The sequence below is a fragment of the Teleopsis dalmanni genome, chromosome 2, assembly GCF_002237135.1.
Source record: "Teleopsis dalmanni isolate 2A chromosome 2, ASM223713v2, whole genome shotgun sequence".
NCBI classification, from domain to species: domain Eukaryota; kingdom Metazoa; phylum Arthropoda; class Insecta; order Diptera; family Diopsidae; genus Teleopsis; species Teleopsis dalmanni.
The window spans coordinates 52738979-52757208 of NC_051847.1; the positions used below are offsets into that span (position 1 = coordinate 52738979).

Sequence of the window (18230 nt, forward strand, 5' to 3'; positions counted from 1 at the left end):
ATAAAAATTGTTCAAAATCAAAAATTGTACTAACGATTGGAGGCCATTTTGCAGCAAATATTTAAATGTTCCTCAATGGAACCGGATATTCCAGCATGAATATATTTCGTCGCAGTCACGCGATATTAGTTTGTTATATAGAAAATTTAACAACATAAATTATAATGTTTTAAATTATTAACAAATTATAAATTAAAATAACAAAAGATTTATTATTTAATTTAAAATATACATAAATAAAATCTTTCTCCAAGTTTTCCAAGAGCATAATTTATTCTTTTGCACAAACACAATCACGTTTAACACGTCTTTGCAGAATATTTCCAATTTGAGCGCAAAAAGTATACAGAAGTAACGAATTTTCGTTTAGTTGTTTCGTGGCCTTAAACAATATTAACTTCAATACCATTTTCCCCTTATTATTATGCTGTTGTATTGCTAAAATTGGCGGTTTACTCCAATGCAAAAGAGAATTTGCAGCCCTGCAGTGGTAAATGTGCAGAAATGCAGAAGTAGGCAACATAAAACAGAAAAAACTCTACCACAATCAGTAGCGATATAACAAATTTTTTGTGAGTGAAGACCTGTTAATAGTTAAAACGAAACAAATATTGTTGGGAAATGACAGAAGGTATAGTTCTGCTCTACGTTTGCTGTCAACAAAATGAATACATGGGAGAATTGGAATTAAAAAATTACGGAAAAAGAGGGGAAAATAAACGAAGTAAACACATACGAGCGCCGAAAAGAAAACGAAATGTGAAATGAAAAAAACTAGCAAATAGCAAATTCAAATAAGAAACGAAACTGAACAGTTCAGTTGCAATTTAGTTGTTCATCGTGTCGGACTTGAATTAACTTGCGAGTCGTTTGTACACATTTTTAGAAGCACTTGCGGGTATTTTTTTTTACTACTACTTCTATTATAAATAAAATAATATTAAAAAAAATATTTTGTTTAAACAAATAAATGTATATACTTTGCTTTGCGTAAACTGTAAATGTCAAATAATAATTTTACTGTAGTGTGTGCGTGTTGAAGTAAAATAGCTTTAAATTTTCTTTATATGTCAAATTGAGAATAGTTTAACTACAAAATTTTTGAATTGAAATATATGAAGAAAATTTTTTGTTAAATTTACTTAATTATGCAGTGTTGAAATATATTTTGAAATATATTAAGTAAAAAGCACCGCTTCATCTATATAACTGCCGATTTATTTCTTGGCATAATTGGGCAAACATATGTTTGAACGAAATAAGAAAAATTGAACGAAAAGAAAATTAACGGAAAATTTAAGCAAAGCAAAACAGTTCTGGTATTTCGCCACCTAAGCAACAAATATTTTTTACAAATCAACCAATAAGCAAAGCAACAACTAACAACTTCTTACGGATTTGTGGTCTTTTTCTTTTCAGCAAAGGATTACCAAAGCGAATCCAGCTTTTTATTATATATAACCCCTTTTCAAAAAAACAAGAAACATAGATAAAATGGTAAATATAAAAATGATTCATATTATTATTATTATTATCATATATAATTTTAAGCAATTAATGTGATATAAATTTTTACAAAACGTCTTTTGCAAAGCAGGAATACAAAATATTGTTAGTATTTAACTCTCCACATTTACAAATACACAGAACAATTTTGCCGACATATTTGTTATAACGGTTAATAAGTTAGAATTTTTTTATAAAATAAAAAACTGAGTTTATTTTATTTAATTTTGAAAAATGTGCATAAATTATTGTCTCACTATGTGTCAAAATGAACATATGGGAAATTATTTCCTTCCACAGAACGATATAGAAGGCAAAATAAAAATTATATTTGAAAGCAAACTTCAGTTAATTATCAGCCATATTGTGCTCCTCCCTTGGTAGAAATACTTTCCTTCCTCACCACTCAAGTATTGCAAAAAGCAGTTAAAAATTATTAGCATGAATAACGTAAGAAATATATGTTTTTTTTTCTTTTTATTAAAACAACTGCTGCAAATTTGATGATTCAAGTATACTTGATTAATCTGATTATCTTATCTCTACAAATAATTGAAATTCCACATTATTAATTTGTATTAAAATTTAGATTAATATTTGTCATAAACATACATTTATGCTGCAACGTGTGTTGTCACACATATTGAAGAAATAAATTCTTAAGATTTTTTTGAAATGTTTCTAATATATTTTTGAAGAAAGTGCGAAATTTGTTTTTTTTTCTTTTTATACCTAACAATTTTCATTATTGCTTTACATATTATTTTCCATCTCTTTATCTTCTGTTATATTTATTCATTTTCATGTAAAGACAGAATTGTTTCATATCATGCTTTACTCATACCATTCCAACCGATTCATCTGATTTGTTTATTCGTGTCGTACCGATTCGCACACATTCTTTTTTTTTCCTTCTTGTTATTTCTTCTTTCATATATCTGCATCGGTATTTTTGCTACTTCTTTACTTACTTTTGTTTACTTTTTCTCTTGAGCAACAGTAATTTAATTTCTTCATTCGTTTTGACTTCTATTCCGCATAAACGTCTGCCTATTTGTTTTACTGTGTTATTCGTGGAGAGCATAATACACTATACACTCGTATATTTTCTGTTTTCTTCTTCGCTGCGCTCGGGTGGTTGATATTCTGAACCGTTTCGTACCGTTTAGTTTGCCGCATTGCGGTTATCGCTGCTCCTTTTTAATACACATGTTCTGACTATTGTTGCTTTGCTCTTTCATTGTTCTTGTTTTGCGAATTAAATAAGGAATTTAGTGCAGAATATGATTGTACAAAAATTCGCCAGACAGCGTTAACAAGAAAGACAACAGTAACAGATACGAAATCTACACAACCGAAATTAAGTAAAAAGCAGCAGCAACATCAGCTTGGCTTCTCATATAAAAAGTTTTGTCTGATTATATTATTTTTACATTTTTATGTTCATTTTTGCATATAATTATGTTAATTTTTAATTCGTGAAAATATATGAATAATTAATTGATTAATGAAATTCTATATAAAACCCTTTGAATGAAAAAATATTCTTTGTTTTTACATATGAAAAATTGTTTATAAGTTAATAATAATTTAAATCTTATGTATAGAAATAAACGAATATTTATTTATAAAAAAAAATTATATTTATATTGTTTCCTCCAGCATTAAAATTAAATTTAATATAACAACAGAAATTAGTTATAATAGTAAACAATTAAAAAACCGTATAAAAAATAATTCCAATCAAGTTTCAATGTATTTTAAAACGTACACAGAAAAATTTAAAAATATCTAATTTGTTTAAGACAATTAGAAAATTTAAACAACAATAACAATAACATAAAATTAAAAAACAAAAAAAAAAGAATGAGCAACAACGCACATACATACATATTTTTGTCATGGGTGGTTCGTTAGATGACCTACTGCTAAGGCAAGGCAAGACATTTATGTGATTATGTGTCGTATACACTGAGGCATCCAACTCTCTTCTTAACACGTCTTAATAGAGAAGGTGTATTAGACAAATAAGCAAAGCAGCGTTGTGCTTTGTATACAAATGTGTGCCTTTAACCAAATCCAAATTGTATTTAAATAATCGTGCGCTGGAATTATAATTACTTATAGATAGAAAGTGCAAAACACATGTTAATAGAATTGTTTTTATTATTGGGGTGGTTGGGAGGGGCAGTTGTGTGCAATAAAAACAAATTTCAACTATTTGTTGAAAGCATTGCAGCAAACTAACAACAACAATTTTTTTTAAAAAGGTGTAGGTGGTCTTAATTCCTAATAAGAAAAGTCATTATATGAGTTACTTTATATATACACATGTACATATATTTTTATAAAGCCATAACACATTAAAATAACTAAGCAAGATAAGATTACCTTATTACCAGTTAAAACTCATCGGTTACCAATACATATTGTTTTTCAATATAGATGTGTATAAAAATATATATAAATATACCTCATATTGTTGTTTGTTATGGTATATAATATTCCATTTTTTTTTTGTTTAAAACTAACTAACCATTTCAGTAGAAAACATTTTTTTACGTTGGTATCTACTTCTATTAAAGCTAGGCATCAATAACTAAGATATACATATATGGCTTTAGCCGAAAGACCCGTTAAATAATTAATTGTTTTGATAACAAGAGGGCATTGATAAATTTTTTTGAAACTTCTGCAATTTTTCCAATTTCATATAGAAGAGAGACATAATTTATGGTTTTAATAAACACTCATTATTAAATGGTTCTGATAGCGGTAGAGTTTTGATATTTCTTTTTCAAACCACCATACTATATGTTTTCCTTCTTGATATAATTTTCTTTTTCTCTAAAATCATCATTCATTGATACATAATATTTCTCATTGATTTTTGTAGTGGCTGGGTATGCGTCTTAAAGCTATAATCTATAAAGAATCGCTTATTCCTTTCCAAAAGACATGTCTGATTTTCGTGCAGTTTACAACAACACTATTTGTGTTCATTTTTTTTATATTAGATCTAAAATTTATAAATCCTTAGCACGTATTATGTGATAATTATTGGAATACATATATATGCAACTAGATTTTTATGAAAATCTCCTTCAATTTGAATTACGATTCGCTATAGAAAAATTTTTACTGTGTACATATAAATATATAAACAATTTAACTGATGAGATGTAAGTGATAAAATCCACACAAAATTTAATAATCATTTTAATTCCTTAGCAAACTAGATCTTATAGAGTACCATACTTTAACATTTTTAATTCTTCAGAAATCAATTTTTCCAGTAATATTGCATGGAAAATATTGTTGGAAATATTGTGTATGTTTTGGGAGTAGCTAAAAGCCATCTCAATACGGTTATTATCATTTAAAGTCTGTCACTCAAATTTGTACTATTGGATATGATATCGTATAGTAAATATTGACTTCACCTAATTTGGATAAAATTTTTAGTATCAAAAGATGATCAATATTCGCAATAATACCGATAAATGTAGTGAGAATAGGAAGACACTAATATAGAAGTTAAGGATATATTATTTTTAGAAAGACGCGAAAGACAAGAGTACATGACTTCAAAAGATTAAAAAAATCGAAATCTTAGCAAATCGAAGATTGTGCTATATAAATACAGTTTCGGAAAACGATTTATTTAACGATAATAACATGAGCTATAGTGTATTCATAGATAAATAAGGTGGCATATACGGCTGTTATAAGAAGTACTTAAACAAAAATTTAATTAGAATGTTATGTATAAAATTAAATACTTAACATCAATAAATCTTGTAACTAAAGTACTTCTTTTAGACGTAGGATTAGAATTGACTAGAGTAACTTGAGGCGATGTTGGCGATACTTGCCACATTAGATCTGTTAGTTACAATTTCCATATTCAAAAATGTTTCATACTTCAAAAATATATGTAAAGTGGAGCCCTATAGCAATAATTGCTGTTTGACGTATATCGACGTGATTTTCAAATAATCACAATGATCAAATCATGTATTAACAGCTGTTTGTTGTGTATTAGACTAGTTCTTTTTCCCAATGCTTATAATTTTTAACATTATATAATTGCAAGTAAAAGTTATTCTCTGTATTGATATATAATTAATAATACAAATTGGATTAAATATTTATAGTTATAAGCTGTATATTGATAAAGTCTTCGAATAGATCTTCGAAGTGAACTGCTCATATAGTTGTTTGGAAATTTGTTATATTTTCAAGTATTCTCAATGATTAGATTATATATTAATAGATGTTTTCTGTACAATGTGAGGGTGAGGGTTGAATCATTGAATACTTGCAGTGGTGTATTAATTGATCTGACTTTGGAATATCTAAAACGTTCAGTTTATGCATTATTTATTTGAAATTAAGAAATCCAATATTTATAGAACAATTAACTTTTATTCAAATTTATTTCAGTTATGAAAAAAATTAAATAGTAGTCACTTTTTAATCTTTGAACTCTTTATACTTTAATTTTTTTTAGGTAGTATTATCTTAGTATGTAGTTTTGTTTTCCCTAAAAATTTTATAATCTCTTAATTTGATAAGATGTTGCATAATTTCCAGATAAGATACTTTAATTTTTGTTTTTTTTATTTATATGAATCCATTGATAAGATTTAAATTCGATTTGAAGAGATAAAATGGCGTCTGTGAAAAAAATTTTCAAGTTTTTAATCTTTAATAATACAAATTAACCTTATAATTTGTGATATTAAAAATTTTTCAAAAATGTTATCAATCGTTTTAATGAGGAAAAAAGTCACGTGGACTTTATTTTGTTCTTCCGGGCTGCACCCAAAACCAATTTAATATATGACCTAAAAAAGATATTTTCTGTTATTGAAGTATTAATTTTTTATCGATACGATTGGTTTAATTTTAGAAAAATTTCTATATAAGATATAATTTAGTTTATTTTAAATCTCATTAAAGATACGGAGAATAAGTAATTATATTTATTTTCAATTAAATGACTAAATATAGTAAAATTTCATATATGTTTTTAAATTGAAAAATTCTGAGAAAATATGATTTAACAGCAACAGATTAGCCTATCAGCTTTAAAGTTTTATTTATGTTTATACAAAAAAAGCGATCAATTATATTTTATATAATAAATCTTATCCATATAAGTATATACGCTGTTTTTTCGTTTAAAAGTAGTTAATAAACAAAGATAAATATGTTTGTTTTTTATAAAAGATAAAAATTTTTATCAATTGTAGTATGCAGTTAAAACTTTAATACAATAATATAGTATATAAGTAAAAAAGTTTTTTTTTAAATTCACTCATAAATACAAACACTCTGCAGTCATCGTCGCAATATGAAATTTTGATATAATTCTGACTCAGAATTTTTTTGAAATTTTTCATGCTTATGGCATTTTTTATTATTTTTATTTTTGCAGTTTGTGTCATATTTCTTATAATTCACAGGAAAAAGTTTCCGGTTCTTTTTTAAATTTATTTTGCAAATTTTTTTTTTTTCATATTAAATTACAATATGGTTAGCCATAACCGGAGCCACAAACTTTAATAGTATCTTAAAGATGATATAGATAGTATGCATGTCTAAGCTGAAGATTTTATAATAGTAAATGGCATTTATTATGAAGTAAGTTGTGATAAACTCATTTTAATTGCTACAGTCGAATTGTAATACTAGATTTATAGCAATGAGAATGCAGGGTTGTATTTGGCTTTGAACATATTTAATAAGATAATGCAGTAAGGCCTTATTGCATTTTGTGAAAAAAAAATGGTCATCAATATACTTAATCCAACTTGTTGGCTTATTGTTATCCCACATAGTTCTAGTTTGACCCTTAAAAGTATTATCCCTGATTGAATCATATTATCACAGCTAATTATATTGTGTATAGAATAAAGATAGTAGTTCCAGTATGACCCCTAAAAGTATTAATCCTGATTTAACCATATTATCAAAGCTAATTATAATGTGCATGGAATAAAGATAGATTAATGTAGCAGCGGATATAATTAAACTAAATTTACTCGTGATTTACTCCATATGCTTCCAGTATGACCCCTAAAAGAAGAAGAAGATAGCTTAATAAGGCAGTCGACATAAATAGGCACATGATCCCAGTATGATTCTACAAATAATATCTCATGTTCTACCATCTTATTGATGTAACAAAATGTAATAGCCTTGGTAAACCTTGGCGGTATTACCATTTAAAACATCCTATAGCTTATAATAATCTATATAATTTTTTGTGTTTAATAATTTCTTTTTCTTCCTACTCAGCCCTGCAGCTTATACGGTAGGCATTGGATTTAATACTCATTCTCGAGACGTTTAGGCTCATTAGACAATGTCCGATGTTTGCAGCTATTATAACTTATATTTAAGATATTGATAATGAAAGAAACCGGAATTTTATTTAATGCCCCATTTTTCGTATTTCATTTAAAAACATAACTGACTGTGTTTATAGGTCGCTAAAGGATTACCAATCTGTTTCTCTCTTCTTTCTTTCGTTAAATGATCTGTAATATAGTAGTTTTCTATGTCTCTATGTCTCGGTAAATTAAATAATATGTATGTTAAACTGCTAATGCGAAATTCCGACAATTATAACCGTCTAATTAATTATAATAATAATAAATGTAATAACCAAATTATATATTTGGTTTATTGTAATAATTCGAAATGGTCGGCTTAAACAGCTATTTCAAAAAATAATAAATTTGTAATTTATTATTAAAAAAAAAAATACATGCCAATTTGAACGTATATCATTATTAACCTTAATATGCAAAAAAAAGTTATATTCCTTCTTACTATATCTAAAATGGTCGTAAAGTATTCAAGGTAAATTTTTATAATTATTTAATTCATTGAAGATAAGCGTAGTTTAGTTTCTTCAAAAAGTAATATATTTAAGTATTTTTAAATTATGTATTCTTCATAAATGAATATTTTTAAGTATCGCTAGAAGACTATAAACAGAATAATAAATTGCAAAAATGAAATAATACATTTTTTTTTAAATAAGTGGCCTTATATTCTATTACAAATACTCAATATGTTCGCAAAAGTTTATGAACTGAACATATGCCTGAATATATTTTGCTTTCATCTTTTATTTTCACAGATTATTTGTCTAATTTATTTTGTGTCTCTGTATCTGATTTCTATATTGAACAATAAATATATATATGTATATATATAATTCTCTTTGCATATACACATACACGATGAATATATTGGTTCTCTAGTAAAAAATTGTTTAGAAACCGGGGGATATTAGCATTTTGTTTTTGGTACCAAACATGTACCTTTTTTTTATTGTTTTGCCTTTGCTAATTAATATTTATTTTTAATCAGCTGGCATTGTTATCTCCACATTTTTGGTTCCACATTACGGTCACGTCTTACATGTGTGCATGTTTTTTACTCTTATTAAGTCATTCGGAGTCATATTTGCTTTTTATTGACGTCAGTTTACCATTTTAAGCTTAGCGAAACGTACGTACAAATATGATATTCTGAACCAAACCATGTACATGTACACCATGTTATTTTTATATACCTTACGTACATAGTATATAGTGTATTAAAAAAGATCTCCATAACATTTTTAAACTGTTTGAATTTTGATATTGAAGTGAAATTTGTAATTTCTACCAAATATTTACTGTAAGGCGGCAGTCTTGTCTTGCATAGTATTTAGGTTTTAAGCTATTTGTTTATATATTTTTAACACATGGAAAGTAACACCATTCAAAAAAAAGTAATAGAATTAATATTTTTTAGAATAGAATAATTATTATATAATCCATGTTCATAGTGAATCAACAAAGATGTCTCTTGGTTTCTCATTTATTTGTTCTCCCGATTCTTCAACTGTGTTAATTAAATTGATCTAAAGATCATTTTATTTCTATATTATTTTTATTTTCCAAAATATAAGGAAGGTTGTTGTTGTTGTGTTTACATTTAAACGTTTTAAGACCTGTCTGTATATTTATTACTGATAGGATTTAGTCATTATCATCTTTCCTTTATATAATGATTTGATGATTGATTAATTCTCAGGATCTATAAAGGTTCTTAATCTTTCAAAATATTTGTAAAATAATTTAATAATTGGTGGAACCTATAAAAATATATTATTTTTACTTTCACAAAGTAGTTGCAATATGTTTTATATCCTTCAAATATAGTTTTGTCACGATTTGAGTAATATCTATTAAATAATCCTTTACCATTCCTTTAATTTTATTTTTGTTTTTTAAATATTCCTATTAAATATTGAATATACAAGAAATTTGATTATTTTTAAATAAAAAACTTAACAAAAATGTTAAAAAATATTTACACGATTATATAGTTTTCCTGAAAATATAACAATTTTCTACTATCGAAATTTTTGTGAGATGATTCAATCATTTTGAAATATTTTCCTTTAATTATTCTAAAACCTTCCATTTTTCACATAAATTATCGAAATATTTTAAGTGATTTTTATTGCATTTATACAATCTTATTTTCTTTATAATTGTCTTAAAAGTGTTCTGCTTTTGATATTCTTAAAACAATAAAACAATAATTTTTTTATAGTTTTTTATATTTATTTGTTATATTTATTTGTTGTATTTATTATGTAATCTGTAGATCTGTAGTTTCTTTGAAGAGTAACTTCCCTCTTCTGATATGTCTTTTAGATTCTTTGTCTGTTAGGTGTTGTTTTCTATCCAATTTTTTATTTCAATTATCTGAAGTATTATTATTATTATTCATTTTTATATCAGGGTCTGTACATTCTTATTTTTCCTTTAAATTCTATTAAAGTTGGTCTCTTCTAATATTTGGGTGATTATATTTTTTCCAAGAACTCTCTTTTTTTATTAGTAATATATATTTTTTTTGGACTACACTTTTAAATAATTAAAGGAGAACAAATAATTCCCTCAAAGATCCTCTCCTCTAATTTCTCTTATTAATTCATGTATAAGTTTTTTCTAACTAAATAAAATTAAAAGGTAAGAAATTTTTCTAATGAGAATGTTCCCTAAATCTGAAGATTTGTTTCGTTTAATTTACTTTAATTGACAAAGCTTTAATACCAATAAATTATATTACTGGGAGGAAAGTGAACTTCAGATACAAAACCTCAAATAATATAACTCTAATCGGTTTGGCGTTATAATTCTTCATATATATATGAAGCTTTGCGCAAAGAAAGCAGAAAGTGTTGTTTTGAGAACTTAATTTAAACTTAGAAACTAAGATTATAGAACGTTTTGTAGAAACTGAATTTAGCTAATGGCTAATGGTTTGGGTGACGCTAAGAATTGTGAAGAACTGTATGAACATTATGAAATTTTTACTCCTAAATTTGTATTATTCTTATTATTATTCTAGCACTATAGATGAACTTAAACATAAAAGTTTATATTAACGTATGGAGGGTAATCTCTCCGATAATATCAATATGACATACATTTTTTTTCCGTCCTTTAATTTTCAATTTTATTTATATAATGAATGATGAAAAACATATTGAATAGTTAAATTCAATTAAAATTTAAATTCATTGCAAATAAATATCTAATTAATGTTAAGGTCCGCCAATATTCCAAGGTTTTTTCGCTAATAAGTATTCACAGCTTGCAAATAAAATATTTTTTTTTCCACAAAAAAAATACTATTTAACAATTTTTACTTTAAAATAATTAAATTGAATTTTTTTAAAGTGCAAAATATAATTTTTACGCTGTGAAAAACTGATTTATTTTTAAATTAAAAATTATTAAACAGTCTACATTATTTAATAGATTTTAATTACAAAGACTGTATTGTTGATACGTTGAGTAACTTTTTTTTTATGAAATAAAATAAATTTCATTTCCTTATTACGTATGAAAAAATAATTACTTACTCAATGCATTTAATAATAAATTTTTTAAAAACAATTTTTATTTAAATTTAATTTATATTTCTTAATAATATTTTTTATAGATTTTTGTTGAATAATTTTTTTTTTAAATTTCATTTTATTATTAAAAAAATTTTATATAATTATAAAAATATTTATTATATTATTTGTTTCAGATGTTATAATAAAATATAATTTGAAAGCAAGAGTAGCTCTTCACCTTGTAAATTATCATGAATTAAATCTTATTAATAAAACAATTGTAAAATGTCACAAAATTATTTGGCAGAATTAATATTAAATTTAAATTAAAAATAAAAATAGTATTATTTATAAATTATTATTATTTATTATATTATTATTATTTATTATATTATTATTATTTATTATATGATTATTATTTATTATATTATTATTATTTATTATATTATTATTATTTATTATATTATTATTAATTATTATATCATTATATATATTTTATTATTTATAATTTTGTTATATTTAACATTATTATTTATATTATATTGTTTTATAATTTATTTTCTTGTAATAAATTTTTGAACATTACAATTTACTGCAAAAATATTTACTTATATGTTGTTAAATAACAGCAGACTTTCTTGAAAACTATAAACCATTTTGATCAAAAAGTTTAAACAAGCTATAATGAAGGAGCTATCAGCAGGTCTATGTGTGGTCTTAGTCTGCCAGTAGTATCTAACTTCCTACCTTGCGCAATAAATAATAGCTGTTCTTTAATAATAAGTTTTACTAAGTTTAAATTTTTTATTTAATACTTGCAATAATTTTGTTAACTAAATTCTTTTATTTAGTAATTTATATCCATTTATTTAAATTATAATGATCTTTTGGTGTTCCATAAAATGCGACTTTGAAGCACTTTTACTCAATAACGGTTCACTAATATATCTTATACTTAGGTGGTTCACTGTAATATCTGCTCCATTCCAAGAAGATATTGATTTGTTTAGATAAAACAATATATTTTGAATTCCAGCTTATCGTTTTGTTTAGATAAGAAATTAGTTCTCATATAATTTTATTAAACACTTAGAATTTGTTAATAATTGATAATTTTTTTTTTTTTGTATTTTTTAGGCTGATCAACTTACAGAAGAACAAATTGCCGAGTTCAAAGAAGCATTCTCACTCTTTGATAAGGATGGCGATGGTACCATTACAACAAAGGAATTGGGTACAGTCATGCGGTCACTGGGTCAAAATCCAACAGAAGCTGAATTGCAGGACATGATAAATGAAGTTGATGCCGATGGTAAGATTAAATACTTATATAATATAAAATATTTGTATCCAATTGTGGTGTATACACGATCTCGAGTAAAAGTTTGTTGTTACTGGTACTTTGCATTGTCAAGTTTGTTACTCGAGATCGTAAATATATCGTTCATATAAATAAAGAAAGAGAACTAATAAAATTAAATATTATATATTAAATGTTAAAAAGAAGAAAAAAAGCAGTCTCTGAAAACAAAGAAATGAAATTAAAATAATTCATTTTATTTCATTTATAATACTTAAGTGCAAATATTACTGCTGCTGTTTAAAAATATTTATTTTTTTTATAATTTTAGCCTAATAATTTCATTTAACACATATAAACAAAAGTGCATAAATAAAGTTTCGCCAGAGGTGAAAAACCTCAAAACGGCAGAATGAATTTTGCTGCTTGTTTCACAGGTCTTCATATTTTTTTCATTTGGGTGACAAATTCATGAAGTGTACACGACTGAAACGAAAATAAAATTCATATAAAAACGTAAAAATTTGCTTTTACAATAACAGCAATTTTTTCAGTTTGCCGCCATAAAACCGAAAAAAATGAGATACAATAAATAGTACGAGTATTTAATCTAAAAATAGTATACAAAAAAAATTTTGTTTGAATAAAAAATATGAATTTAAGGCAGAGTTATATATATAGATATATATATATTAATGTATCGTGTTAGCAGTAACACGAAAAAAATATACTTATATTCAATAAAATGAATTAATTAAATTCATCAGGAATTTTAATCTGCAAAATAATGACCTAATTTATTTTTTTCTCCTTCATCCAATACTCAGAGAAAAAATTTTTTTTTTTAAATTTGATACTTGGACGAAACGTCCCAACATAATTACTCAATGAACACACTTTTGAAGGATTGAAGTTTTAATTTCATTGAAATTCTGCATTGATGTAATAAAAAAGCTAAATATAGGTTAAAATGTATACATACTTCCATAGAATTATTCGAATCATGTTAGGCAGGTACGATACAAAAAAAAAAAATAAATAAATAAAGTTTTCTGCTTTAAGGTTCCTTTCTACCCTTGCTTCAACACAGATTAAATTTTTTTTTCTTTGAAGGGTTGTTGTATATTTGATTTAAATCACGAGACCATAAAATTTTTTTTTTATTTTTTGTATATTAAAATTTTTATTTGTATTTATTTCACTTTACTTTGATTTTGTGATTCTTCGTTCAGCTGCACAACCTATAAACAAAATGAGTAAGGTTTGCTCCAAATTTTCAATTTTGCCATTGAACCCAGAACTTCTGTTCTGTTCAGCTCTGTTCCCCTACACAATTTGGGAGAGATTATTATACTCGTATGTTGTTCAGTCGTCGTTTTTGGTTAACATTCTCCACTGTCCTTCGTAGAGTACAGCTCTCTCAATTGCTGGCTTTAATAAGTTTGCAAACTGCTGTGATGCTGCACAGGGCCAACTATTTGCCCTGGATTTATAAGTCACTTTTTTTTTCTTATCCAGCACATGCGTGCTTCATTATAGCTTTTTCGTGCTTAATGCACGTGTGTCATACGTACATCGGGTTGTGAAATAGCGAGGACTGTAAAAATGAAAGTTTTTCATATGAAAACTTCAAATTGTAAGCAATTTACTCCTGTTGATTTATCTGACTCACGTTTTCGTTTCTATGTAACTTTCATTACTTTTTCGTTATCGTAGGATTAATTTGGCTGTATTCGTCGCTGCTCTTGCTATTGCGGCAGGCAGAGGGAAAAGGCAACAAATTATTGAGGCAAGTTGTCTCTAGTCTTAATCTGCCATGCCAACAATTTTGATATAATCAAGAAATAACTTTTAATGTCCTATTTGTTTATGGGTGGGGTTTTATTTATTTATTTTTTTTCTTTTTTTTTTTGCTAACTTAAACAAAACATTTTTATTTTTTTTTGTAAATTTTACACAAATTTTCAAATTAATTATTAACATTTATTCAATTTTAAATAAGAATAGCTATGAGCTCAATTTTTTTTATTATTATTTCTGTTTTTAAAAAGGCTTCTAAGAATATTCTTCGCTCTAAAATAACCTTCAAAACATCGGTGATGTTTCTAAATATTACTATAATAAAATTAAATCAACATACACTTTTTTTTTTAAATTCACAGAAGCGTTTTTAAAAACAAAATTTAATTTCAATTTGCTTTAACTTCATATTATAAATTAATATTTATATAATATGATAAAAGAAATAAAGTTTAAATTTGATTAAGACAGACAATTTAATAGTTATTGCCTTAAATAAACTGTAGTTCTCAAGTTACACATTACTAAAATGTACACTTTTAAATTTTAACAAAAAAAAAGGAACAAATAAGTATTATTTTGTTTCAAACTATTAAGATATTCAGAAATTTATTTTTTTTTCTACAACTCATATTTCGGTAAATATTGAAAAGAGACCACTTCACATACAATATTTATCATTTCTTGAACTAGAAACATTTTCATTATTTGTAAAAAACGTTCCAAATCATCAATCTGTTTATTATGTATATTTTTATTAATGCATATATATCTCTTAACTTTTCCATTTTTTTATTTTATATTTTTTTTTTATTAAATGTGTTGTTTTTAATTATTCAAGTCCTTCTACATATTTTCGCGCCGAAAGTTGTACTGTGACAGGACACAGATATCCCGGGCACAACGTTATGATAACGAATTTCAGTAAAGTAGCTATTCTGAATAAGGTTTTCAACTACACTTTATATCAATATAGTAAGACATATAGTAAGATATCGAGCTTTAAATTTAAAAATGCCATCATACGACACCATTTTTATGCTTTTTTTATCTTGAGGTAAAGACACGTTTACAGAGTCATATCAAAATTCCTAATTTTCTGCTTTTACTTCCATTTTAGTTAGTTTTTGGTGCTTAAGAATATAAGATAGTTATTTTTATGTGAATATTAAGCATATGCACACATATTTACTTTTCATAAGTAGATTTTCTGATATTTATTACTGAGCAACACTGTTTTGACCAAGGTGACGAGGCACAGAAAGCATCGAAATTTCTCTTAATCTCTATTTTTTAATTAACATATCGTCCTAAGCAAGCTGATTGTGTGAGGAACTAATATATAATTTAAAAATCTACTAAGTGAACATGGTAAAACTGCAAATATTACTTCAGTGTTAAATTGATATTTAAGTGTAGTTATCACCGACTTATCTCACAGTCTTCTTATGTATAAAAGTGGCTTTACGATTTTAGCATTTGATAATTATTTTTATATGGTATATAGGTATATTCAAAAACATGCTGTGTGTGCTGTTTAATATTTTTTTAGACATTAAACAAAAAGTTTTCTAGCCTAATAGAAATTAATCAATTATTCAAGAAATAAATATATTCGAAACGGCATTAAACCCACAATTTATGGAGATGTTATTTAAATTGTTTTCCTAGTGCGAGTTAGTGTAATTTTTATATCGTCTAATATATTTATATTAAAAGTGAACTACTTGCTTCCACCACCCACACCCAGTAGATACAATGAGTATATCAGAAGAAAAAAGAATAAAATTAAATTTAAAAATGTATTTGCATTTTGCTTTGCATTTATTAGAAAAGCCAACCTGTAAACAAGCAAATTGGAAAACTTTTATCGAATACAGTAGAGTTTCGGTATCAAAGATATAAAGTCAAGGGCTTTTCTTATTTGAAATGCATTTTATTATGCAATATTTGTAGGAACTTATTATATACAAGCATTTGATAGTTCGTTATTTATAATAGTGTTTGTTAAACCGGGAGTCTACTGTATATAGCTTATAAAAAAAGACTGCATTTAATGAAAGATTTTAAAAAGTACTTTGTTCTTTGGGAAACTGGTGAAAAAGATTATGTTCATCATAATCTTATCAAAGTTTTTTCACATATAAATAGCTGCACGTTCTTCAAAAATAAGTATTTCCAGCTATAGATAAGGAAAAAGTAATTAGAAATAAATTATTAAAATATTTATTTTGATGTTGTACATAAATATAAATAAATATGAGTATATGAAATATTTACAATATTTTGGTACATCATAAATATTAATACTTGTTCATCAAAATTTTTCAGATCTTGTCAAAAAAAAAGAAAAAAGAAGAAGAAAATTTTAATAAATATTCAATTTTTTCCATAGTGAAAATAATAAAGCATCATACATTTATTTGAATTTTTGGCATAATTTGCGAGGATTTCCCAAAACAAATTTAATTAAATTTCTTTATTTTTTTTCTTTTTTTATTTATATTTATATTTATATCTGTTTATTTCCGAGTAAATAGTTGTGAGCGCCCTGCCTTTGCGAAACTGTCCGCTTTTAGACACTCGATAGACTGAATATGTGCGCATGCAGTGTTCTTATAGTGTTTTTCTTATTTCTATTTTATTAATATAAATAATATTTTTTTTTTTTTGTTATTTATATATATTTCTTTTTCAAATATTTTATTGAATTTCAATAAATTGTTCATTGCTTTTCATTATTATTTGTCTTAAATTTGCACAACGCCAGAAGCAATTGCTAATTTAATACATTGATGACGGTAATTTGCTTATTTATAGCAAAGAAAAACTTAATATTTTTTATTGTATCTCTTGTCTCGAACCCATACAATGTTTCTTATTACCATATCTTTTCAATTGGCAGCAATTTTCGGCACTCGTCTGGTCTGGTCACTGGTCTGCCTGTTGCCTGCTGCCTGCTGGTGCCAGCCACTCGGTGTAAATCTGCTTCGCCAAATTTTTCCACTATCAACACTTTAATAATGAATTTTTAATGTTTCCGTCATGCCTTCAATTTTTGTAGCTATTGCATTTCGTTTGTATTGAAAATAAGCAAATATAAATATTATATATGTATATAGTTGCAAATAAATATTTTTCAATGATAATCATATGTTCACGAGATTCTTAAATTCTCAACAGTATAGTATTAGAACTTTCAGTTTCAGTTATGCCGATTGGTTCACATAAAGTAAAATGTGGAGATAATAAATAATATGCACTTAAATAAAACCATTCCAACTTTCCTTTCAAGGATTTCATTTTGAATAATATTAAAAACGAAATAATGATATATACATTTTTCATTAATTAATAGTCTTCTTTGTATTTAAAAAAAATCACGTATCTAATTATTAATTTTCTTTTTTTTTTTTTATTACTATTAATAACACAGGTAATGGTACCATTGATTTTCCTGAATTCCTAACAATGATGGCCCGTAAAATGAAGGATACCGATAGTGAAGAGGAAATCCGAGAGGCATTCAGAGTATTTGATAAAGATGGCAATGGCTTCATTTCAGCGGCTGAATTGCGTCACGTCATGACAAATTTGGGTGAAAAATTAACAGACGAAGAAGTCGATGAGATGATCCGCGAGGCTGACATCGACGGTGATGGTCAAGTCAATTACGAAGGTAAGCGACTAAAATCTTTT

General features: G+C 25.6%; 1 protein-coding gene across 1 annotated transcript in view; it reads left to right on the top strand.

Annotated features, from left to right (window-relative positions):
* Positions 1 to 790: 790 nt before the first annotated feature.
* The window catches only part of LOC119674547 (calmodulin-alpha-like), an 18111-nt gene continuing 671 nt past the window's right edge, over positions 791 to 18230 (top strand). Inside the window, exons 1-4 of the mRNA XM_038085691.1 lie at positions 791 to 898; positions 1420 to 1497; positions 12569 to 12743; positions 17968 to 18210. Of these exons, the coding sequence (XP_037941619.1) occupies positions 1495 to 1497; positions 12569 to 12743; positions 17968 to 18210 (421 nt within the window). The 5' untranslated portion in view covers positions 791 to 898; positions 1420 to 1494. The remainder of the gene's footprint in view (positions 899 to 1419; positions 1498 to 12568; positions 12744 to 17967; positions 18211 to 18230) is intronic.